This window comes from Malus domestica, chromosome 09 (assembly GCF_042453785.1).
Source record: "Malus domestica chromosome 09, GDT2T_hap1".
In the NCBI taxonomy this organism is placed as follows: domain Eukaryota; kingdom Viridiplantae; phylum Streptophyta; class Magnoliopsida; order Rosales; family Rosaceae; genus Malus; species Malus domestica.
The window spans coordinates 30,933,897-30,960,066 of NC_091669.1; the positions used below are offsets into that span (position 1 = coordinate 30,933,897).

A 26,170-nucleotide genomic window follows, 5' to 3' on the forward strand; every position below is an offset into this window, starting at 1 on the left:
GGGAATCTGGGAAAGTATCTTATATTCCTATTAGAATTAGATTACCTATTAAATATTGTAATCCTAAAGGGAAAGGTTTTACCCTTCCTACTACTATAAATAAAGGCACAATGGGGTGAATCAAACACACCTCACAATTAAATCAATCTCTCTTCTCTCTAATAGTGGCCGGCCCCCCCTCTCTCTCTAAACCCTAAATCATTCAATCAAATAGGCCTACAACAATTAGCAGATTTTTAATTAGTTTAAGAACTAATTTTTCTAAAAACATAATTTAAAAACCTAATTTTTACTTTGATAATAATTCAGTTACTAAATTAGCGCATTCCTCTTTTGGTTTGAAAATTCCAAAAATAGTGTCTGTCTTTTACAAAATTGGACGCGTGTTGCGCTACTAGTCGTTTCCTTCAATTATTGATAGCATTGTTTTCTGATATGCTTGACTTAAACAAATGGACTATTTATTTAGAGCATTGCTTGACTTGTCATTTCCAAGCCAAGCTTGAAGCTACTGCTAAGAAAGATAACAGCTTCTGCCTGCATATGTGTTCATCTTTTATTCCAAGAACATGAAAGGTTACTTATGCCTTCAGATTTCCTGTATTCCTAATCTATAATTCTGTTCACACTTCCGTTTTTATGTTTTCTCTGATTTTAATTGCAGCTTGTTAGAAGAAAAAAAAAGAGTTACGCACCCGCCTCCATTCTTACTGGTTTACTTGCAGCTTGTTCTTACTTGTTTAAGCTTAAGAAGAAAATAAGGTATGTCCTTCCGTTTCCTTCTTTGACTTCATTCTGTGTTTTACTTCTCAAACTGTTAATTCAAGGATTTCTGGAAATATTCATCATCATTTTTTAAAAGATATTGCTGGATCTGTGCGGTTGAAGATTTGGTGGGCTCATTCATCTAATATTCCTGTATGGAAAAAGGAAAACCCTACTCCTGTATGAAAAAGGCAATCAGTTTCTTTGCAATTTGACTTTTTTTTCCTTCTCCGGTTCCTCTACCCTTTTTCCAATCTCTTTTCTTCTACTTTTATTTTTTTATTTTTTTGGGTTGTTCCGTAGAGAAAGTGTTCGGTATAGCTGAATGAAGAGTACGACAATTGGCACTCCAGATGTACACCGCTTGTCCGTGCAGTGTTAAGAAATTACAGAATCAAACTCTAATATCCCATTTTTCTCTTCTAACAAATGATATTATGTTCAGGGAGGGTGTAGCAATAATATAATTCAAATTCGTTTTTTACGGGAATTGAATTTAAGACTTTTCACTTTCAAATAAAAAAGAATGCAACTAAACCGTAGTACTAATATTGTTAGTCTATTAATTACTAATAGCATAACCACACACAGTTTGTGTGTGAAATTTTTTATTTTTGTTTTTAAAACTGAAGGAGAGTGATTGAACGTGGACATTGAAGTGGGAGGAAGTGAGAGAGGTTTTTTTTTTTTTTTTTTTTTTTAATAAAAAAAATAGAAAATTTAAAATCACCTGTATGTAAGGTTTAAATAAAAAATAGCAAAATTTTGTTTTGTAAAATTACATTATTACCCTTAACTTTTTTTTTGTGATAGAAGACTAAATAGTTTTTTTACCATTTTTTTTTTTTTTTGACAAAGAGGGTTCTATTAATATGTAATTTAGATGTAGTAATGTCAAAGGAGAAATAACACTCAAAATGGAAGAAGAGAAATAGATTTCACATTGAACTATTTGTCTAGAATAATGAATTCTGTTTTTATAGACATTTATCATATTCTTTCCTCATGACGCTCTATATAATTTAATTATTATTTCTCTTAAAATTAATCAAAAGTTCATCCGTACTCCAAGAACTATTAGGAAAATCGTGATGGACTTGTAAATCGTACATACATTGATGATCTCGAAATAATATAACATTCCTTTTGCTTTTGCCATGCAGTTGTCTCCAAAAGAAAGCTTATTAGAAAGCATAAACAAAACGAAAAGATTTGCAAAAACTTCTCGATTAGAAGCTTCGGTATGTACTTTATCTTGTTGTATAATTCGTTTGCAAATTATTATTTGCACTCTAAAAATTAAATTGCCCAGAAAGTTAATTTCATTTGGAAAATGTTAGTTTCATTTGAGAATTGTTATTTGTACTTCAAATTCTTGTTGCAACCACCATCTCCACCAACAGTGCCGTTATCTTATCCATTACAAAAACATTAGTACCAAACACAAATCATTACTTTTTGTCATTATATATGTCTCTAGGCTACCAAACACAAAATTAATAAAATTATTATTATACCCTTTTATACATAATTGAAAGAAAATATTAGATTAGAAAAAAAATTACTCCCCACAAGTAGCCATAGTTTTACTCCTACACTTTTTCTCTCCGACTCCCTACTTTTACCTTTTTGTTGTGGCTTATTTTAATCTGACAAGGGAGAGAGGAAGGCGCGGCAGAGAGATGTGTTTGTAAGGTTGTGTAGAAGATGTGTTATTACCCCTACACAATGCCTTTGTTTATAGTAATAAGGGAAGGAAGAATCCTTCTCCTCCAAGGAATACAAGTCCTAATAGGGAAGAATAACTAATACCAAATCTAATCTAGGATTAACTAATACCAAATCTAATCTAGGATTTACACAATCACACTTTAATACAATGTTTATAACACTCCCCCTTGAGTGTGTAAATACTCAAGTAGATTTGGCATCATGTTGAGCTGAGGAAGTCGACTCATCAACACTAATTCTTGGAACACGCTAGTCTCAAACAAAATAGGAAATTGCATATGGAACTAAGTCTCAAAAAAAAAAAAAAAAAAAACCCAATGGCTATGGTAAACCCCGAGTAAGGACAAAACACATAGTCTAAGGAAAAGTGCATGAGAAAATGCAAAGTCAAATGAAACATCTACGGGACTTCATCAGGGATATGATCAACCCAAGGTGGGTGCCTCGTCAAAACCTCGTTAGATAGCAAAAACCTAAAGGGAAAAATGCTCCTAATTGTAGGGAAAAAGAGTACATTAAGATCAAGCAAGTATACTTCAAGATACTCCCCCTGAGTTTGACATAATTCCAAAGAGAACTAACAATGTTACAACTCAGAAAGTTTACGCATACCTATTCCTTGAACAAGCTTCTGAAACGTCGCATTCGGTAGTGATTTGGTGAAAATGTCGGCCATGTTGTCTTGTGAATGGATTTGTGTGACTTCAATCTTCTGAGCTCTTGTTGTTGAAGTGAGAAGAAAAACTTCGGTGCCATGTGCTTGGTGTTGTCTCATTTGATGTAACCCTTCTTGAGCTGTTCAATGTATGTTGCGTTATCTTCATACATTGTCATGGGGAAGTCAAAAATAAGGTAAGGATTACAGGAGCTTCGAATATGGCCCACAACTACTCTCAGCCAGAAGCATTCCCGAGTAGCTTCATATAAGGTGAGCGTTTCAGCATGGTTAGACGAAGTGACAATTAAGGTCTATTTAGTTGACCTTTAAGATATTACGGTGCCTCCAATGGTAAAGACGTAACCCGTTTGAGAGAGCGCCTTGTGCGGATCAGAAAAGTAACCTACGTCGGCATAACTAACAAGGCGGGAATCGACTCGAGAACTAGGGGTTACGACATCACTCGAGGATCCATAGTGATAGAACAGGCCCAGATCTGTAATACTTTTAAGGTAATGGAATATGTCTTTAACACCAGTCCAGTGTCAGCATGTTAGTGCATTACTATATCTTGCCAAAAGATTAACAACGAATGAGATGTTGGCATTGAGCTAAGTATAAAAAAGCGCATATCGTACTTAGATGAGGAACTCCGGGTTCCAAAATCTCTTCTTTATCCTCCTTCGGACGAAAGGGATCTCATTTTGCAATTGAATAACAATAAGAGTACTCGAAGGCTTCACTTTATCCTCGTTAAAGCAGTGCAACACCTTATGGGTATAGTTCAATTGAAGTACTAAGATTCCATCCGAACAGTGCTCTATATCAAGACCGAGACAGTATCGAGCCTTTTCTAGATCTTTCATCTCAAATTCTAATTTCATGTGCGCGACAGTTCTCTCGAGTTCTTCAGAAGTTCCGATGAGATTCATGTCATCGACATAAACTGCAACAATCGTAAAACCGGAATGTGACTTCTTAATGAACACGTAAGGGAATAATTCATTGTTCACATATCTCTAACTAGTCAAATACTCGCTTAAATGGTTATACCACATTCTTCCGGATTGCTTCAAATCGTATAGTGAACGCCTCAGCCAAATTGAGAGCGTGTTTCGAGGTCTGGAACTATTTGATCCAGTCAAAGTAAGTCCTCCGAGAACTTTCATATAAATTTCCATATCAAGATCCTTATAGGGATACGCAATTTCTACGTCCATAAGCTGCATACTCAGTTTTTCGAAAACTTCCAAACTAATAAGGTAATGAAAAGTAATCACATCCATAATGGGTGAATAAGTTTCATTACAGTCAATCGCGGAGCGTTGTGAGAAGTCTTGCGTAACAAGACGAGCTTTGAAATGCATAATTTCGTTCTTCTCATTACTTTTCCGAACGAAAACCCATTTGTAGCCAATCGGCTTCAAATGTGGAGGAGTATGAGCTACAGGTCCAAACACCTTACATTTTGCAAGCGAATTGAGTTCGACTTGGATTGCTTGTTTCCAGTTTGACAAATCAGTTCTCCATCGACATTCATCAATGGAACTAGGTTCAATGTCATCGCTCAACATGATCTTAGTAACTACTGGATACGCTAATGCATTGTCAATTATCATCTCATTTCTACACTAAACATCATCCAAGCTAGCATAATGGACCGAAATCTCGCAATTCTGGGGAGGTGGGTTTGTCCCTTTAAGGACGCTTCCCTAATCTAGAATTTCGTCATAAGTTAGATAGAATGAGTAAGTGATAATTAGATTCAAGATAGGCTCAGTAACCTGTGTCGTGGCTTTCCTTTTCCAGGAGTGTGAATCATCTGAACCAAGAGGTCTGCCACGCTTTTACGCAAGGGCAGAGGATTGGCTAGCCACTAATATACGTGGATTAGTCGAATTGGCATCCCGAGCCTCCAGAAGGGAAGTTTGTCATACATTTAGTACATCCATCTTTGCAAGCACTTTTGTAGCTGGAATATGTGATCTTGTCACTCACCCTAGATCTGTGAAATCATCTAGCATGCTTTGAAGATCTAATATGCATTTCACTTTAGTTACAGATTGAACGGTGCGTGGATCTAAATGAGATAGAGTAGGAGTCGTCTACGATAATTCGCATCGTTCTTCAAGAACGATGACGTTTTTATCTCCCTCTAACAACGGAAAGACTGTCTCATAGAAGTAACAATCCACCAAACGAGTGGTAAAAAGATTGTGTAACGAATAATTGAAGGAGAATCATATCCGAAATAGATTCTCATCCTTCGCTGAGGCCCCATTTTTGTATTTAAGGGCGACAAAATCGGCATATACGCCGCATAACAAAAAATGTGCAGATGCAATATGTCGGGTTCGTATCTGGTAACCAACTGAAATGCACTATATGGTTGGGTCACAACACGGCTACGTGCAATATTGCATGGCCTCAAGCAGTGATCGGGAGCTTGGTACGTATAACCAATGATCATGTAATCATTTACAAACGTTTAATGAATGCCTCTGCCAGGCCATTCCTGGTGTGAACATGGGATACATGATGTTCAACTTCAACCCCAACCGACATGCAATAGTCATCAAAAGTTTTAGATGTGAATTCTCCAGCATTATCTAATCGAATAGATTTGATCGAATAATTAGGGTGGTGAGCCCTGAGCTTGATAACATGTGCCAACAATTTGGAGAAGACATTGTTTCTTGTGGACAATAACCACATATGTGACCAACGTGTGGAAGCATCAACCAATACCATAAGGTATCTAAATGGTTTGCATGGAGAGTGAATCGGTCCACAAATATCCCCCTGAATCCTTTGTAGAAAAATAAGAGGATTCAAGCGAATCTTGTCATAAGAAGACTTAATGATAAGCTTTCCAATAAAGCAGGTTTGACATGCAATCCCTTGAATCGAACCTAAATTATGGGTTAATGAATGTCCATGTGAAGATTTGAGGATACGGCACATCGCTGTTCGTCTAAGGTGTCCCAAACAGTAATGCCAAAGTATAATTTTGTGCTCAATCCATGAGGTAGGGTCGGCCACATAGTGGCTCTCTATAAGGCGTATGGTTGTAGTATGTAGACCACTCGAGATACGCTCCATCTTCTCTAGAATACGTTTCTGGCCAATTCGTAGGAAGTGATGCACATAAATTCATCTCCATTTTCTACATAGGTTTCAACGTGGTAATTATTGTCTCAAATGTCTTTGAAACTCAACAACGTTCTTCCAAAATGTGGAGAATAATGTGCCTCATCAATGGTCAAGATTGTATCATTGGACAACATTATACGTGTCTTACCGTATCCTTCGATCAGGTTGTCAGAGGTGTACTCTTAGGTATGTAGTTAGTGAAATATATGTGTTCACACAAAACGGTGTGCGTGGTTGCACTATCTACTAGACAACTAACTTTCCCATTGGTCATACCTAGGAATAAAATTAATGTAAATTGGTCACATGCATAAAAGTTCTAAAAACAAATATCCTTTCAAAACAATTTAAATATTCAAGGATGGTAATTAAAAAAACATAGTATCCAAAATTTTAAAAAAAAATCACCAACAAATAATCCAAACATAAAGGAAAATTGTTCAAACTTAAACCAAAAAACAAGAAGGGGGTAAAGCCCCTTAGTGGAATTTGGCCCTGGGGGTCTAAAATTCAACGAAAAAATGGTCCATGTTTAAGATTCTAATCTTTCATAGGGGTAACGGCCTCTTGAAAATCAGAAACTTCCATCTTGGTACTTTCCAGTTCATCCACTTACATAAAATTTGATTCAAACTTCTTATGATAAGAATGATATTCAGCTACAACCTTCAGGTGAGCACGACACACATAGGAACAATGGTCATTTGAACCACAGCGATATTACATATCCTCATCCATGGTGTCAGGTGCTTTGCTCTTATTCTTGAACTTCGAGGGCTTGGGAGCGAGGTTAGAACACTTATAGGGTCGGACCTCCCTTAGATGGGCCTTGGCTCCGTTGACCTTGACGAGGTGGCTTCTGGCTGTCCCTACCACGCATATGTTGGCGTTTTGGGCGTTGGTTTGTGACGTATGCTTTAGGCACATCAGTCACCCTAGTAGGTCAAGCTTGATTCTTCATCAACGACAGATTTTTCTTTTCAGCAAGAAGTAAAACAAAGATCAAATCCAAAAACCTAGTGAACTTATGAACCCTATATTGTTGCTGCATGACAATATTGGTAGCAGAGAAGGTCAAATAGGTTTTCTCTAGGAGAATCTCTTCAGTCAAATCCTCATTACAGAACTTAAGAAGTGATTGGAATCGATAAACTTCATAATTATATTCATTCACAGGCTTTATAGTCTTGGAAGCGCAGATGCTGCTAGTTGTGTCTTGCTTCAGGTAAAAAGATGTCCTTTTTGCGATTGAAATGATCTGCTGAAACAACCCAAAGTGCTCGTGGATCTTCCTTAGCAAGGTACTTGGTTTGCAGTGCATCATGAATGTGTCTTCAGATGAAGTTCATAGTAGAAGCTTTCTTAGTTTCGCCAATCAGATCATCTTCCTCAGCTTCAATAGCAGAGCGTAAATTCTTTGCGGTGAGGTGGAGCTTCACATCTTGGACCCACTTAAGGTAGTTTCTTCCGGAGACCTCTAAAGCAGTGAAGTTGAGTTTGTTCAAATTCGACATGTCTTTGTCACAAAGTAAATGGACAAGAATATGGTTAGTGTAATGGAGACAAATCAATCCATTCACAAAAAAGTATAACGTTCATGTTCTAATAGACATTTATTGGTTTAAAGTTACATGACAAAGCTTCGGGCTTTCATGGGTGATGTTTTAAGGAAAACTTCAGGTTTTCAAACAAGGCATGTTTCGAAAAACTTCAGGTTTCAAAAGAATTATGAACTTCAAGTTAATATGTTCATGTAGACAAACACAAATATATATACAGAAATATGCAATAAAAATATGCAAATAGGTCTTCTGAGCCTATGATTATAATTTAATTAATTATTTGGTCTTCAGCCCAAAATTAAAGTATGGGAGAAAAATTATAAACCTAAAGTGCCTAAAAGAAATAGGTAATTAAAACTTGAGGCCCAAAAATAATGTGCCAAAACCCACGGGTGGGCTAATCAGTCTAGTATCGTGGAGTCCAAGCCTAAATTTTGGGGTAGGATAAGCACAGGCTACAGGCCCATTGGCTTAAAAAAAATTTGGCTGCAGAAGTAAGCCCAAACGGGGTGCGCTCTAATGCTTCGCGACACAGATACACCAACATAAGGGTTGGGCTCTGGTGCGACCCGAGGGTCGTAATCATGTACGTCATGGCACATGGGTGCACCACAACTATGCGGGGCTGTGATTAGGTACATCGCAGTGCATATGGACATCATAGCCCTACGGGCTAATGTCACGTGGGCTTGGGGTGAGTGGCAGCGGGCTTGGGTTTTTAGGCCCAAGAAAAAAAAAGTTTCTTTGTTACAAGCCGAGATGGGTCAAGGCCCAAATGGGCCGTGAGTTGGACCAAAGACAAAAATCGAGCCGTACTGGGTATGCACATCGAAAGGGATGACCAGCGCCGCCATTACTTGCAATTATGTCTTGGTCAGAAATCTTGGGGCGAGTAACATCGGTCAGCAACGACCACGGTGGTGAACTGAGGGGTTTAATCTTGACGTTCAAAAACCAAAACCCTAAAAAAATCCAAACCAAATTTCGTCGGGGACGACTTCTAGTCGTCGGTGACAATGACCAAAGGCTCGGGGTGTTAGCTGCAGGCCATGCCCATGGTGGTCAAGGACGAGGACGCCATTATTGGCTTCGAGTTTTTTGTGTTGTAGGGCCTGGAGCTTCTGGCTCCATGGCTGGTTCTTGAGGCTCGGCTCGGAGAGCTTGGCAGCACGGCTTCCAGTCGTCGCACGCTAGGTTCCCAACGAAACCCTAATTTAATTAATTTTAATTTTTTTTTCAGATTATAATCATGCATATTTAACAAATAATTCAAGGCATAAGTAGATGTTTGATGCAATTCATGGTAATATCAATTCACATAATTCAACAGTTATGGATATAATGCATAAACAATTTATGTAGAATCTAAAATTCAAAAAAACATAAAGTTGGGTCATGCATTATGGTGAAGGTTCATGCTATCAAGGCTACAAAAATATCGATATAAAAACCTTTGTTTTGGAAGAACCTGATTGCGTGATGATATTGATGAACTAGTTTGATGAAGAAATCTTCCACGTCAGATTCCTAAGCGCAACGGTAGGAGCATGCTAATAACGTGTTGTGGCTTATTTTAATCTGACAAGGGAGAGAGGAAGGCACATCATAGAGAGTAGGGAGAGAGAAGTGTTTGTAGAGTTGTGTAGAGGATATGGTATTCCCCTTATGCAGTGTCTTTCTTTATAGTAATAAGAGAGGAAAGAATCCTTCTCCTCCAAGGAATACAAGTCCTAATAAGGAAGAATAACTAGTATCAAATCTAATCTAAGATTTACACAATCACACTTTAATACAATGTTTATATCACTTTTTTAATTCTAATTCCAATTCTTTTTTAAATTGTCATATTAGTATATTTAAACACTAGACTTGTTTTCAATCTTTTTATTAAAAATGTATTACTGAATTCAATTAACTCACGCATTATGTAATTATAAAAACGCAAAATTGTATTTGTCTTTTGAGCCTCTTGTCTTTTACTTACACAAAACCATTTTCCAAATATCGTTTATAGAAAGGTGTTTGAATCAAAACTCTGCACCTTCGTAAGCAATGGTTGAGTACAAATCCATGTAGTCTGGAACAACCTACAAAATAGTAAACAACCGTAAGCAAACCCTTGGCTAGAGGGGAGGCGTGCTGTCCAAAAGCTCTCTGACGGTAAAGTCAGTGAATGATTTGAGACTCAAGCAGTGGGCAAGAGAATTCAAGCTTATAGATTGCATTACCATAGATGAAACCTAGGTGGGTGTATTTATACCGTGGGAGAGACCTTTTTAGGATATCTAGTAAGTAGATATTGCATCCTCTTAGAAGTGTGATTACTTGCAGCACAAGTCTATCCCTAGATTGTAGGGACTCCAAGACTTATAGGATTTGATTTAGTCTATATCCGGATCAAATCGCGTGTTTTGCGGAACAAGCATGGTCATTCAGCGAAGTTTCTTAGGCTCCGCCTAGTGCCCTGAAGCAGAATGATGGTGGCATCCTACTTTGTCTGATACTCCGTCAAAAGCTGGTGAATCCATGATCGAACTTCTGAGGTAATATTATTCGGAATAGCTTTACTCTAGCCCTAGAAAATCATGGTCCCACAATTGCCCCTAACTATCCGAAACCCTAAACCCTAAACTTGTTCCCCTTAAGGATGGATTGTTACCAAAGACCATGCCTTTCGCAATATGCTGAAATACATACCATTTAATCTTCAAGTTCCTACAATCAAGTCCGGATCATCTTTTAAAGCTAGGTAGTCTAGTCACTTCGATTTACATCGTGTAATCTTTGGAATTATGAAAAAATATCCACTGCCATGAGGACGAACGCCTCTGTTTTACGTGGTAAATTTTTCCACACATTTTATTAATTATCATCAATCTTCGTGTATATTGACCTCAAGATACGCGTCTTTTCACTTTCAACGGTGAGATCTCTTGGTGGTTTTCCTTTATATAGCCCTATCAAGCAGCGGTTTCCTTCAAACTTTCCTATTTTCTGCCATGATGCCTACACCTTCCTTGCCTAAATCTAATCCTTTTTTGAGTTTTTTTGTTGAGAAAAAATGCAATCCCAGAAAACAATGTCGCCTTCTACAAACCTTCAAAAAAATGTTTCCCTTCTTTCTGCAACTTGTTCTATAATATTCATCCCATGCGCCACCTTCGATGCAAATCTTGCATGGGAGTTGATCTATGCCATAGGTTTGAAATTCCTCAAAGAGTTGTTAGCTGCCGCTTCCTTCATTATCTGATGTTGGATGATTGTAGCGGTGATGGTTTTCATTCAAACATTCACTCGTATGATACTCATATGGCTTAAGTGTTTGGATTCCACAGGGTTGCCCCATCACCAACCTTCTTCTCTGTAGGATTCTAAGTGCAAAATTTAAATCGGAGTCTGATTTCTTCAAAGTGGTGGGATGCCCTTGTGAATTATTTGTCTCCGTTCTTCTCCATCTTCTCTTTGGGCGAACGATCTAAATACTCTCCTTAAATATAATGCCACACTCGGAATGCAGTAAGGTAGGTGTAACATATTTCTATTATGATAGCGGACCTTGATAACTTTAGCCAGGAACATTGTGTATTTTTTTTTCAAATGTTTCATTGCCAAGGGTGAGGGTTTGTCTCCCCCAAACTTTTGTACCAAATTGATCCCATTTGAGATTTTGATAATAGACATGCACTTGCGTAAAGATATGCCTATCTTGTACCTCTAAACCAAAAATTGTCGATCAAATAAATATTTCCAAAGTAGACGAACCTCTAAACTTAGCATTCGCGAAAATTTCGTATTGCGATGGTTAGGGTATCAACTTACTTCGACACCAAGAATGTGAGTATTTAAACTCATGAGGTCCCTTTCCCAGTCGAACTTAGGCACAGAACTATGACAATAATACCAGGATAAAATAAGGGTAGTCGGTTTACCAGTGCCTTCTTTTCTTGTGGTTGATGCATCGATGCTCATCTCATCGAAGCAAAGTGAGCCTCCTTCGAAATCTTCAAGGACAAGTAAAGAAGAAAGATACTACTATTACTAATACTCGTCTTGTTAATTTCTCTTTAGTTGATCATATGGATGTAACAGACTTCAAAGTTGCAGAGCAGTTTTCCTCTTTATGCTTTGCCTGGCTAGAATGAAAGCATGTCTTATTCATTGAACATTTTGCCCATGTTCGTGCTTTGAGTCTTTTAAGCTTTTTATCCGAGAGTATTCCTTTCTTGTTCTTTGTATTTTTCTAGTTGTGTCCCCGATCTAGCTAACTATCCAGGGTAAGCTAACTTTGGAACAACAAGAAGAAAGGTGAACAGCTAAGTTTGTGGGCCCGAGACTAAGCATAACAGCCTCCTCTTGATGATGTTGATTCAGAAAAACATCATCTACCAAACTTAGCACTTGTAAGGGTACTGATGAGTAGATTTTATATTATATATTTTACCCTAATCTTAGTATATTTTGGTTAATATTTTGGAAGAACTTTGATACTTTGAATTGTATTTTCAATATAGGACTTCCGACTTCCTCTAGAGCAAAACAGGACCAAATGGACGAATTTTGGAGTAATTCCAGTTGTAGGACGTTCATGAGTCACTTAGCTTGATCATATCAAAATTTGGGATTTTTCCACCAAGCGGTTATTTTCTGGCGATAAAATAAAGGAGTGATGCGCAGTGTTGGAAAATGACGTTTTTGGGCTTAAATTGCGTTTTTGGAGCCCAAGATGACCTCGGATGGGTTTGTGGCCTTCTGGAGAAGTGTTCAGAATATTCCAAACATTAAATCCAGCTATATTGAGCCAGTTTTGGAGCAGCTTATGGGTCCAAAACGTGGCTGTTCAGATTTTAGACGAATTTTACCATTTAATTTAGGGTTACGTTTCCTAATTTATTGGGTTTTTATTAATTTTAGTTTCCTAGGGTTTGGGTGGGAGGCTTAGCAGATATATTGCTTGGCCGTCTACCATATTTCTTTACGCTTTATTTTATGCAATTTTGGAGACAGAGAGAATTGTTAGGGTTTTGGAGACTTTTTACTTGAAGGTGCTTTCAATCATTTTCTTGAATATATTTTCTATGATTTCAATTATGAATATGCGTAACTAATTCCTTTTGCTAGGACGAAGCCTTGAGCCTTAGCATGAATATGTGATTTTTATTTAATTGCTTATGATTGATTGCATGCATACTTTGAATTGTTAATCACTGGGATAAAAACTATCTAATTCTTTTAATGCCTGATCACCATTAGGATCTTTAGAAAAGTAATTTGATGCAATTTTGGTCGGAAGGTTCCCTGAAATTGACGCTGGCTTCTTGTGATTAATAATTGTAATTTCGCTTAGGATGAACACCATGTCTTAAGGGTTGCATGGTTTTTCAAAGGGTTTTCATAAAGCATAATGAGTCTTTCATGTTCATATTTGATCCGAACGTCCGGACGGGTTGCATGTTAGATATACGTTCTATGTTGGAGGTTCCAAGTAGAATATGAATTAGGAAAATCTAACCTTCAAAGTGGCATGTGTAAATCATGAGTAATTGGTAAAAGTTCATAGGATTGCTAGGTGATGGTGGAACCCTAGTGTTTTCTTAATTTGATTTCTCTCGAAACTATTTTCTTTTCATTCTAGTTTTTAATATTGCAGATTGTTTATTTTAATTCATTAATTTCGTTTTATTTTAATTAGGTTATAAAATCAATCACCTCAATTTCTACTTTACAATAATTAAATGGAATCTGATTAGTTTCAAATTATTTAATAATCCATGTGGAGACGACCTTGCGAGATCCGTTTATACTACAATAACCTTGTGATTCTTGCAAGTAAAATAGGAGATTTAAGCCCGTTCATATGAGTAGTAAAATGCCTATCAGGTACACATCGCGATACTCAGAGTACCACCTTACTCTAATACCAGGTGTTAATACCTATAGAAAACCCTTTGCCTTTCTACTATTTACGCTAGACCAGAGATGATGATATTTTGCTTATCGGGAATGTCCTCCCATTTACCTATTATTCTTATTCCCTTTCTGGGTTTTTTGAGTTTCGTTGCAACGTTATGCAATGATATGTACTTTTTAGCTCTTGTTGAATGTTTATCCCAGTGAAAGTTCGTTGGAGACGTGGTCGCTTGCTTGTGAATCGAAAACTCTTTTTGAATCCTTTTGTCAGACCATAAGCGTTGAAACTGAGAGTTCTCGATCGGACTAATTTAGTTGGCTTGGCTAAAGCATTTCCGTGTATCGGAGCTCTATTGGAATAAATTTATCTTGGGGATTACCTAGTATGGATGCCTCTTTCGAACCTACTAACATTTGGCGTTGTAGAGCTTACTTAACTTAGTAAGTTGGTCTGAGATAGAAGTAGTCGTACTCAGGGTCAAATTTTAGAGCCGCCTTCGGATGAGTTACGGATCGCCCTTTCAACTATTCTCTCGGATGGCGTAGAGCCCAGGTTTGAATATTATAACCCACAACCTTGTTGGTTGCATAAACTTTTCGAAGACCAGAGGGTGCATTAGACTTCCGGGTCAATGAGCCATGTGCTCGTGTCTGTAGCCCACCAATTGTAACCGCACTTATTATGGTTTGAGTCTCCCAAGCTGCTAACTGTTCCAGACAGATTGGGCAAAAAGAGGCCATCTGATAGTGTAACTTTGAATATTTTTAGACTTCCATTGATGCGAAGTTTTCAAAGTTAAGGCCCTGTTTTGAATGAGTAGGGTACTCCCTGCATCATTGAAAAAAAAAACACATATTTGAGACAAACATATGCTTCTTTATTCACGAACCAAGTAAATTTGGTTTACAAGGGGGTGTGATTGAATTCGGGAATGATTGCCTACATATCTCCTAGATGGAGAATCAAATCACTAGTGTAGTTCTAACGAAAGGATGATATGACATAAAAATTACATAAGGGATCACTTTTGACAATAAGCCTATGGTGGGGCATTAGGAGATGAGTTCTTTATGGACTTGTCTTCGCGGAGACGACGGAGTTGCAGTTAGGTCTGCAGAGGACTGCCTACATATCCCGGGAAGGGAATCAAACCGCGTGTAGTCTATGTTACCCTTTATTGTTATTCGATCTTAAAGTGACGACGGAGTATCCATTTCAAGCTGACTGTCACCAGATTTCTCGTAACCCCTTTACTGCTTGCATTCATCCTTCATGGATGAAGTTTATGTTGAGGGTCGATTTCTTTGCAAATTGTCGATCTTCATCATCAATGTGCTTATTCGGCAGATCCCTTTTCCCTGGGTTTGGCCAAATTTTCTTTTCTTACCTTATCTCTGACGAATTCCCAACAGTGCCCCTGATCTAGTAATTCCTCGATGTTATCCCTCAGCGCTCAATAACCTTTGGTGGCGTGGCCGGTACTTTTGTGGAAAGAACAGTATTCATTTGGGTTCTTCTTAGCCAGATATTCTGAGAGTGGTTTTGGGCGTCAGAGGAAGGGTTTGTCCTTTATACTATGGAGGATGTTATTAAGGGTAATGTTCAAGGTAGTGTACTGCTTAGGATTTGATATGACTTGTTTGTCTCGACACTCTCCTCTCATAAACTGTCGCAAAGAAGGTGGGATAGTGTCTTTATCCACCCTTCTTATGTCAATTTTCCTAGAGTAATCTAGTTCAACAGCTATCCTTTGACTCTTATCATCCCAGTTGGTCAGAGTGTATGTGATATCAAAGCATTCAGCTAGAGTATCATAGTCGTACTTCTTTTTGTTTAGCTTCTGAGAAAGAATCAAATGAACATAGAGGTCTCGTTTGATTGCCATAGTCGCGAGTTTGTCATTTGGTTTTTCCACCTCAGCCAATTCTGCATGGAAGCGCTTCAAATAGGCTCGAAGACTTCCATCTCTAGTTTAAGGAGTAACCTGAACATAGCTTCGTGGCGTTTTCGGACATCACGGTGTACAAAATAAGTATTCGTAAATAAGACAGCCATAGTTTCAAAGTAGTCAATGGACTTGGCAGGTAATTCCGAGTGCCACCTCATAGCGGGTCCCTCCAAGGTGGACGGGAACATCTTGCACATCCAAGCATCGTTGTTGCTGTATAACACCATGATGTTTTTATAATGCATGATATGGTAATCACGGTCGGAGTCACCATGGAACGACTTGAACCTTGGTTGAGAGAATTTTTTTGGGCAAATGAACTCTTTCGATTATTGCTGAAATAGGTGTTCTAATTCAGAACATCGGCTTGCTCGGAGTACGGGGTGAGATGTGACCTACATGGTTATCTTTGTTCAAAGAATATCACTACTCTTGGTTCTTAGAAACCTTAGGTTCGCTGAACCCTAAACAGCGAGGTTTTGCTCTCAGTACCCCCAGAGATGTTTTAAGGGGGATTTATGGATTATGGTTTCCTTCCCCCGTATCCGCACCCGGGGTTCATCGATCATCAGTGGGATTTCTCACGGGGCGTGCGGCATTTGGGTAGAAGGCATTGTCCCACTCGAGTTCTCCAGGTTTTTCGTCCATCTTTCCATGTCCACGAAGTTGGAATGGCTTTAAACATGGGCAGAAGTCTGGTTCTTTTGTAGTTTTTCAACGAAAGTGATGATCTTGGTCAGTTTCCAAAATTTGATCTATAGAAAAATGAGACCTTTTGGCTGGTTCTCCTCATTTCTTAGGGATGACCGTCGTCCTTTGGAGGTGCTTGCTAACTCTGAGCGTTGCTGTAGTAGCTAGGACCTTTTTAGCGTATTTTGATGTCCTGATTCCAAATTCGCACTCCGTTTTCCCAAATTTGATCGTTTAAGTTGAGTTTTACTAATGGGTTCCAATATTATGCTTAGGTGCAATTACTATCAAAGACTCTGGCTTAATAACGAATTTTCTATGTGATGTCGTAATTAAATTAACGATTATAAGAAATGTCGCAACGATGAGAATTAGGAAATTGTTATAAATCCTACGGGATACCTTAATTAGATTGACGGCTATGAATAATATTATGTTGACTAGAACCATCAAATCATTGTGGCATGACTATGTTTACGTTATCTGCTCATCGTGTGCTACACTAGTGTCAATACTCACCTGGACCAGGGCTAGGCTTCACATGTTTGTTCACATCACACCGTACGCTCACTTTGGATCCATTGTAGGTGCCAGTCTTGTGCTAGATTGTTGTAGGCAATTAAGACTCGTATGCGACGCGCATAGCGGCAGTCTTCACGTGATTGTAAAACTAGAGCGTAAATCATTATTACACTCAATCCTATTCATGTCAGAATATCTCTGCATGAACTCGTGTGTCAGCATATGTCAATGAGCACTCGATATGAAAGGTTTATTTCTGCGAGATATTGTGATTACCGGAAGTTAAATGCTTATTTACGAATTGTTATGAAGTATTGCATTTTTTTAAGGTAAGTAATTTTCATACTATACGTAGTATGTTATGTTTGGAAACTATACTTGTTTTACGGCGATGGGTTATTACATTTTCAAAAAGGTTTTTACAAAGTTTTATTTTTAGGCTCACTCATCCTTGTTTTTCGCCTCTCCATGTTCTTGTAGCTGAGCTTTCGTATCGACGAGGATTCTTGACAAATCTTGGTACTAGAGATTACCTTCGATGGAATAATTCTTAATCCACTCTACTATACTTTACTTATACTCTAACATCACGTGTGCAATGGGAGCTCCGGCTGACTAGGCACTCTTACATTTAGGCACTTTTAGGTTTAAATTTACTCACATTTCTACATCACTACACTTTATGGCTTCGTCACCCTCCTGGTGTCGGCCAACATAGCTCGATTCGTAGTCCAGGTGGACATTCCAGGTCAGGGTGTGTCACAAACAATATTATCTACACTAAGGGAGACAGGTGGGCTTAGCCTCACAATGAGCTAGCAATAATGTGGTTTAAATTCACTTTTGACGAGAATCAAACTTAAGACCTCTCACATACAAGTGAAGATGAATATCACTAGATCGTAGTACTAAGTAGAAAAAAAGTCACTAATTTAAACTTTTGAGATTGTAGAAAATTAGTTATTAGCTAGCTTAGGTGGATATATATTAAATAAATAGAAAAATGTTAAGCTGACAATTGATTAAAGCATCTAAATCAAATTTTGTAAAGGAACAAACGTTTAGTCTGAACAAGTTGGAAAAATGTAAAGGATTCTAAGTACTAAAAAAATATATATATATATATATATTATGGTGGGTTTTAAATTAAAAAAAAGAAAAATTAGTATCTGGTCCCTAGTTTTTACTGTTCATTGACTAAGACCTTATTAGTTATCAAATTTTGATTCAAGTCCCTAGCATTAATGTGATAATAAATTTCCATGTTTATTATATAATTTTTTAATATAAAAATTAGTAATTAATTTAGGGTTTAATACTCACACCTCTATTAAACTTCTAATTAATTTTCAATTCAAACATTTCCAAAATAATAAAAAATTAAATTAAATTAAGTTTGTACCTATTAGTTTTTTTTATATATATAAAAAGATTCTCAATTTTTTAATCTTAAATGTACCCATTCATATAATTTTTCAATTTTTTTAATCTTAAATGTACCCATTCTCAAATATATCAATTTGTTATATGTAAAATGTACCCTTTTTTTAATATAAAATCCTTTCAAATTTTTTAATCCATGTTTAAACTTATATGGGTACATTCTTTTTCGTTGATTTGAGAATGTATCCATGTTTTGGTACAATAACTTTTTTTGTTAATTTTGGTTAATGTACCCATACATATATGTACGCACACACACACAATATAATAGAGAGTATAATTTATATTTAATTATTTTTAATCCCATAAATTATGGGTTTTATTTAAAATCTCATTAATATAAACAATTACAAATTTCAATTTTTAATTTTTAATTTAAAGAATATAGTAATTTACATTATTACATTAATGTCAGGGACCTCAATAAAAAACTAAAAACTAACAAGGTTTCAATCAAAGAATACTGATAGCTAGGGACCGCATCCTAAGTGTCCCTTAAAAAAAATATTAAATTTCAAGGGGTAAAGTCATATTTTCAATTTTTGTTTTGGTATAAAATTTCTGTAAGGTTCCCAAATAATAAATTTGGTAGTTCAATTAATGGATTGATTATTTGTAGTTTTGTTCTTGTGAATATATAATACAGACTAGAGTAAGCGAGTCACATTTGGAGCTGAAAAAAGTTGATGATGACAGACTCAGCTGATGAGAGCAATGCAAAGGCTGATCACTCCATAATTCAAGTAGAAGAGGAGAGAGAGAGAATTGACAGAGAAATAAGTCATGTGGGTAACCAAAGTTGGAGCGGAAACGAAGAAAATGAAGACGAATTAATAGCGTCCCGGATAGAAGGAAAGCTTCCCAAGGAATCAACAGAAGAACCAGTTCATACTTGCATATTTAGAGTCCCTACTAAACATGTCAGGGACAATGAAAATGCTTTTGTCCCACAAGTGGTTTCAATCGGGCCGTATCACCGCGGAAGAGAAAAGCTTCAAGGCATGGAACAAACTAAGCTAAGGTATTTGCTACACCTCCTCAATCGCAAACCAACTCCAGACACCAGTTTGGGAAAGTTTGTCAAAGAAATTAGAAGCAGAGAAGAGTTTCTTCGTAAGTGCTATGAAGAAAAGTCGTATCATCTGAGTAGCTATGAGTTTGTAGAAATGATGGTGGTCGATGGTTGCTTTATTTTAGAACTTCTCCGCAAATCTGTTTCGCCTTTCCCAGGGCGGTTCTCCACATTTAAAAACGACTTGTTGCTGCTTGAAAACCAGCTTCCATGGCAAGTTCTCGACTGTTTATTCAACCTCACAAAAACATCAGAAGAGATTTCTCTATATCAACTTACTTTGGAACTTTCCGAAAACATGCGTTATCCCATTGAGACTGGGACATTGGAAATCAGACATTTACTTGACGCAGTAAGAAATTCGCTTTTTGGATGGGAAAAAAGGGAGTATTACAGAGATTGGAGTCATTGGACTCCTATTCCCTCAGCGACACATCTTGAGGAAACTGGAGTCAAATTTCAACCAGCGTATATGAAATCTCAGTTGGAAATAGGCTTCAACATAGTAAATGGAGTGATGAAAATTCCATATATGATAATTGAAGACAACACAGAATCTCTGTTCAGAAACCTCATAGTCTATGAACAGTGTCAGTTGGTGGGCGACTATGACACATGTCCCATTTTGTCTTACGCCATGCTGTTCAATCAGCTTATCAAGTCTACCAAAGATTTACTCTCTCTCACTCAGAAAGAAATTATAGACACCAATTTGAGCGTGCAGGACACCGTTCGTTTCTTCGATAGGCTTCGCTATGACACTGAACACATGAAGTTCTTTTACTCTGCCCTCGCCCTTGACGTGAATCAGTATTATCATAGTCGCTCACTAAGGCGTTGGCTTGCAGGGATCAAAAGGGATTATCTATATAATCCAAAATCAATCTTGTCACTTTTCTCAAATGCAGTCATCCTTGCTCTCATTCTTACAGCCATACAGACAGTATATGGTATTCTCGCCTACTACAAGCAGAATTAGTAACCTTCCAATCGGTCAACCTTCACCCAAGGACCTAAAAATAAACAAGACTTGGTGACTACAGGCAAAGTTATGAAATAATGAAACGCCGAGTTTGTATTTATTTGCTTATTTTTCTTGTAAAATAAAGCAGCTCTGTAATTGATGGTTTGATAATTATTGTAAGGACAAAATTGGTTCTTACTCCATAAATTGTGTGTAAACAAAAGAGCATGTGTAATTTCAAAAGGCTAAAAAGTAAATGTGATAACATTGAATCCAATAGAGGTGGTTTTGCAGTTACAAAGGAAATCTCTGCAGTCTCTGCATTTCATGCTGCAGACTCTGGATCATCGACAAATGATTGTGTTTAATTCTTTGTAGGAAGTTTCTAAGCAGCAGACTCAAATATAATGTAAAGAATAAAAAAAATAAGAAGGATCATTACTCAGTAGGATCTGGTGTGGTTTCCGAATGTTGCTCACCCTCTGGTTCAGCAGGAGCCTCTGGTTTTGATAAGGCGGGAGTACCATTCGCAGCAACGTCTTTGGCAGGTGAAACAGGTGTGCTTGCATCTGCAGCTCCAGCTGCGGCTGTTGAACTAGTCTTTCCATTCTTTGCATCGTTTCCTTCCTTTGCGTCCTTTCCTCCTTCCTTGGCATCCTTTGCATCATTTCCTCCCTTTGCATCTTTTACATCCTTTGTATCCTTTCCATCTTTTCCTCCCTTTGCATCCTTGACATCTTTGGCAGGTGGGGGCGGCATCATGTGTGGTGGAGGGTCTGTTTCAGCTTCAGGAAAATCTGCCGCATCCTTGAAAGATCAGTCAGTTTACCAGGTTTTGGGCCCTGGATGACAACGATTGAGGGCTTCTTGTCAGGATCTTTCTTCCCTCTCTTCTTCTCAATATTAGGAACCTCACGAGGTATCAGCTCCGCTATTGCTTTCCAGTAATGTTTGTCAGCTTCTTTGTGGAACTTCTCTTGGTTGGCCAGGTACAGCTGCACAGAAATTCAAATTCACGTCTTAGATATGAAGCACTGACGGTGATCGTAGATGCATGTACAAGCGAGCAAGGGAGAGGGAGGGAGGGTGAGGGAATTGGGATTACGGAAGAAGTAGAACATAATGGGTTTTAGAATTACTACCTTCTCCCTTTCTCTGTTGTGGGCTTTGTTGCCAAGAATTGTTCTAACGATCCACACGAATTCCTTAGTGGGAACGAGTCCAAGAACATTGATTCGCTCCCACCAACATTGGGAGAGCTCGCCCCCTGAATGGGGTCCAACCCGGCTCGAGGGATTAGTCCTCGCCTACGTGCGGGGGATACCCTGAATTCATCCAAAAAAGAAAATTGAAGAAGACTCTAACATATTCTAATGTTAATTCGTAAACACATGCAAGATCTCTCTATCCATCAATATAGAATTTATTCTCAACACGTATACCCGGACAAATTAGCAATAGAATAAAGCAAAGGAAATAGACTCAAGTAAGGGAAGGATAAATGTCTAATTCCTTGTTCGACCTCTCAAGTTTCTTAATTAATTCCATTCAGAATATATATATATACACACACACACACACACAGTCCTTTTAAGGGAAGGGATCCCTATTTTTTTTTTTAAATGAGGAACACTCTCTAAACCATTGGATTGACTTTAATAAAATTGGGTGGTTGAGATTAAATAGCTCAAAAAATCTTTTTTTTGTCCCATTTTTTCCTTCTCTTTTTTACTTTTCCCTTTTCCCTTTTTTTTGGGGTCCTTTCATCTTCCTTGCAACACAAAGAAGAACAAAGCTTGGCTTTTCTGGTTCTCTCCTCTTCCTTGCGACACAGAAAAACAAAGCTTCGCGCTCAGGTAAATCATAGGCCATCCTTTGAGATTTCAGGTATGGGTTTCCTCTTCATTCACTTGTTGCTTGAATGTGTTACTGGACACAGACGCACAGACGAACAGAGCTTCGTGCTTAACCAAACCATAGGCCATCCTTTGAGATTATAGGGATACTCATATCCTATTTGTTTATTATACATCGTGCAGTCAAAAATCATTTTGAATTTATTTATTTAAAATTAACATAAATAGTATCTAACGAAAACTGACCACACGATATAAGATGAACGGTCATGATGTGAGGATCCCTAGAATCCTCACAAAAAGGATCTGGAGAGAATCCTCATCCGTTTATAAGCCCTATAAATACAAGCAAGTATAATAGAATTGACACTCAAACACGAGAGATTTTTCAGTATGATTAGAACACGGAGTGGTACACCACGTGTCATTATACAAATGATGGGATATGTGTGTTAAAAATTTAATAATTTAAAAAATAAAATTTCTCATCACTTGTATAAAAACACATGGTGTACCACCCGTATTCGGATCATAATGAAAAATTTATCCTCAAAGACAAACAATTACATCGCGACAATTTAAACTACATATAAAGATGCAAAAGCAAAATCATTAGTTGGTCTTATTTTTCTTGTAAATTATGTGATATCATATCTACACTTGCACATGAAGAGATCATCTCCGGATCTCTCCCACCAAAGCCACGCAATCAATTAATCTGGGCCCTTGAAATTTGATCAAACGGCTATAAACAGAGGGTCAAGTTATAATAATTTTAACCGTTAGATCAAATTTCAAGGGTTTGGATTAATTGATTGTGTGGTTTTGATGAGAGAGATCCAGAGATGATCTCTTCCCCATTTGCACCAAGAAAGATACAGTGTCCCATTCGCGTTTATCTTTCCATCGTGGAGACATATAAACAAAGATATATCATATCTAATAGTTAACACTGCTTTAGCTAAATCATACGAATTAATGCAATAATAGTTCTAAAAGACGCTAGGTGCTGGTCGGGCAGCGAGCATGGATGCTTAGGCGTTTAAGTGGGAGCTTGTGCCCCTTGTTTTAATTTTAATAAAATTTGTTATATAACAAATAAATAAATGTCTACTTATACTAAACAAATACATAATTATATTGGAAAACATAAATTACAAAATAGAATGCCATGTAGATTATAAAGTATTAGAACATATTAAAAACATAAAGAACAAACATATAATGAGTGTTTATCCAAGTATTACATAACTCGCTTTTTCTTGAATAAATAAAATGAAAAATAAAAATTATCTATTTTCTGTTTAAATAAGAGTTGCGGCTTGACGGGTCTAGCCTGGCGTCTAGACAGACCTAGATGTCATTTCTTAATTTTCAAACGCTTGGGTATTAATCTTCGGTGTCTCTACAGCCACAAGACATAACCTGGAGGTCCCCGTTCCAATCCAATAATTTGACTTTTTTTGTTCTTCTCCATTAATCTTCGGTGAGGGTTTTAGGAGGTTTTCTGAAATATTCAAGTGGAGAAAAGGAGGAGGAGGAGGATTAATATATTGGAGATGAAAATTCAGTGTGATGCGTGCGAGAAGGCTCCGGCGAAGGTGATTTGTTGTGCCGACGAGGCAGCGCTGTGCGCCAAATGTGACGTGGAAGTACATGCAGCGAATAAGCTTGCAAGCAAGAACCAGAGGCTTCTCCTTGAGTGCCTCTCAAAGTCAAACAAACTCCCTACATGTGATATATGCCAAGTAATTTTTTTCTTTCACTTAATTCCCCACTTTCTTTTCTTATGTATGTATGTAAGTAGCATGTATATTGAGTAAGCATATTCCAACTTCCAATTAGGAATTTTCCTTTTCTGTTGGATTTTGTTTACCTTTCCAAATTCTTTCATTCAGGTAAATATATTGTTTCTATGTGCTCAATTGTAATAATTTTCACTAATATAGGGTGGAGTTAAAGGAGGCAGATTGTCTGCCCTCCTGTTATGGTGCCCTTCCCATCCCCTCCTATTTGTGCGGTCACGATTAAGTCACGTCAGCATTTTATATTCCTATTGTTTTTTGTCTTATTATCTCTATAAAAAAAATCAATATAAAATGTTGACGTGGCTTAACCGTGACCACACAAATAGGAGAGGATGGGAAGGACACCATAACAGGAGGACAAACAATCTGCCTCCGGAGTTAAATTGGTTAAAGCAATGTGCTTTATCCTCTACATTCAAGTCCGAATCCTTTTTTCTTTAGTTTATATAAATTTATCGTAAATTACCTCATGGTTTGTAACAAAAAAATTAATTAAAAAAATTGTAGTAGTGCTAGTAGTCTCAGATTAGGTTCTTCAAAAGCAAATCTTACCCAAAACCAAGTTAAAAAATCAATAGAGAGGCACAAGTACTGGGTGTCAGTGTCAAGATTTAATTAGTATACTGAGATGTCCAATGTAGATAAATTATATTGAGTGACGTTGAACGCATGATTTGAAGTTGAGTCTGGCGTGAATGAATTGTGCGCTCTGATACTATGTTATAGTTGTAGCTAGCATCGGATATGCGAGTGAGGTTTCAATATCTGTGTTAATTAACGTCACTAAATGATCTCATAAGTTTGACAAGTTCTCTTACAGTGCCTCAAATTTCAGTCTCGCTTTGTTTCTTTGTTTCTCTCTCACAAACATCTTGTGATTCCCAGGACAAGGCAGCTTTTATATTCTGCGTCGAAGACAGAGCCCTCGTTTGTCAGGATTGCGATGAATTGATTCATTCGGAAAATAGCCGCTCTGCGAACCACCAGAGGTTCCTCGCCACTGGAATCCGAGTGGCATTGAGCACCGGCTGTTCTAATGACACTGAACCGAGTAGCTTGGAGCCACCCAGTAGTCACAGCTCACACAAGATCGTTTCAACAAAAATTCCAACACCACAGGCTTCTGGTATCTCATCCCCTTGGGGTGTTGATGACTTGCTGCAGTTATCAGATTTTGAATCTTCCGACAAGGTTAGAAATATCCCTCTGTGTATTTGCTTGTTATCTAGTTGTACACGCGCAAAAAGCGCCCACGCGTAAGGATGCTCACATTCTAACAGAGATGTCATTTGCATTTTCTTTCATCAGAAAGAGTCGTTCGAGTTTGGTGAACTTGAATGGATAGCAGACATGGGTGTTTTCGGCGAAGAGCAGTTTCCTCAAAAAGCCATGGCAGCAGTAGCTGAAGTTCCTAAGCTTCTGGTGTCACAATCAACCAATTTCACCTCGTATAGACCCGCTAAATTGAACAATCCGTACAAGAAGCCTAGGATCGAAATGTTGGAGGACGACGATGATCACTTTACCGTCCCTGATCTTGGCTGATTTTAGACATGTATCAACTTCATGGTATTAGTTGATAGTTGAATTATATACATGTTCATACTAAGTACCTACCTGTACGTATTTATGTATTTATATAAGAACGTATAAAGCATTTTCGGGATTTACCGTTTTTTTTATACATCAAAGCATGTAATTTCGCCTACTTGGCGATAAGACAATCCATAGAGACATGCCTGTTATTTTACTTCATTTCCCACCACTTACATAAAAACATGTGGTATACCACTCGTGTTTCCGTCACAATTAAAAATTTCTTCATTCGATTAACCCTTTCACGTGAAGTTCACGAAATTTCATTCCTTTCTAGTCAGACATATTTCTTTCCTCGCCCAACAAGGACAGACAAGGGTTAACTTCCAATTGGAGTTCACTTGACTATCAACGGCTCCATTGCGTGTGCTCGAGGTAGTCTTCATAGCAGGGCCAGTCTAGAGATTTTTGAGGCTCGGGGCGACACCAAAAAATGTGCCCTCACTTCATATAAAAAAAATTATTTATTTAGAAAAGCACTTCAAACTCAGTAA

General features: G+C 37.6%; 3 protein-coding genes across 7 annotated transcripts; 2 read left to right on the forward strand and 1 right to left on the reverse strand.

Moving 5' to 3' along the window:
* Positions 1–400: 400 nt before the first annotated feature.
* LOC103421936 (UPF0481 protein At3g47200-like) lies at positions 401–20,693 on the forward strand. 4 transcript variants are annotated; one of them, XM_070804950.1, is made up of 4 exons: positions 423–576; positions 665–762; positions 1,929–2,006; positions 19,027–20,693. In XM_070804950.1, exon 4 carries the CDS (start codon positions 19,067–19,069, stop codon positions 20,429–20,431), a length of 1,365 nt encoding a protein of 454 aa, XP_070661051.1. In that variant the 5' UTR covers positions 423–576; positions 665–762; positions 1,929–2,006; positions 19,027–19,066; the 3' UTR covers positions 20,432–20,693. The 4 variants fall into 4 exon arrangements, with proteins under 4 accessions (XP_028964364.2, XP_070661051.1, XP_070661052.1 ...); XM_070804951.1 differs by having other exon boundaries at positions 460–576; positions 19,000–20,693; XM_029108531.2 differs by having other exon boundaries at positions 401–762.
* LOC103421934 (clathrin light chain 1-like) lies at positions 19,963–21,721 on the reverse strand. Of its 2 annotated transcripts, none has more exons than XM_070804953.1 (3): positions 21,559–21,721; positions 20,859–21,411; positions 19,963–20,465 (listed from the first exon to the last, which is right to left on the reverse strand). In XM_070804953.1, exons 2-3 carry the CDS (start codon positions 21,176–21,178, stop codon positions 20,447–20,449), a joined length of 339 nt encoding a protein of 112 aa, XP_070661054.1. In that variant the 5' UTR covers positions 21,179–21,411; positions 21,559–21,721; the 3' UTR covers positions 19,963–20,446. The 2 variants fall into 2 exon arrangements, with proteins under 2 accessions (XP_070661054.1, XP_070661053.1); XM_070804952.1 differs by lacking the exon at positions 19,963–20,465 and adding an exon at positions 20,588–20,755 and having other exon boundaries at positions 21,559–21,706.
* A 1,887-nt stretch (positions 21,722–23,608) lies between these two features.
* On the forward strand, positions 23,609–25,885 carry LOC114826776 (B-box zinc finger protein 24-like). Its single transcript, XM_029107534.2, has 3 exons — positions 23,609–24,020; positions 24,966–25,271; positions 25,389–25,885. Exons 1-3 carry the CDS (start codon positions 23,832–23,834, stop codon positions 25,623–25,625), a joined length of 732 nt encoding a protein of 243 aa, XP_028963367.2. The 5' UTR covers positions 23,609–23,831; the 3' UTR covers positions 25,626–25,885.
* The last annotated feature ends 285 nt before the right edge of the window (positions 25,886–26,170 follow it).

Coding starts and splice junctions, on each gene's coding strand:
- LOC103421936 (XM_029108531.2), top strand. CDS start 19,067: ATGATGACAGACTCAGCTGATGAGAGCAATGCAAAGGCTGATCACTCC.
- LOC103421934 (XM_070804952.1), bottom strand. CDS start 21,178: ATGATGCCGCCCCCACCTGCCAAAGATGTCAAGGATGCAAAGGGAGGA. Junction 20,756..20,858: donor ACCACACCAGATCCTACTGA/GTAATGATCCTT, acceptor TCGATGATCCAG/AGTCTGCAGCATGAAATGCA.
- LOC114826776 (XM_029107534.2), top strand. CDS start 23,832: ATGAAAATTCAGTGTGATGCGTGCGAGAAGGCTCCGGCGAAGGTGATT. Junction 24,021..24,965: donor CTACATGTGATATATGCCAA/GTAATTTTTTTC, acceptor TGTGATTCCCAG/GACAAGGCAGCTTTTATATT. Junction 25,272..25,388: donor ATTTTGAATCTTCCGACAAG/GTTAGAAATATC, acceptor TTCTTTCATCAG/AAAGAGTCGTTCGAGTTTGG.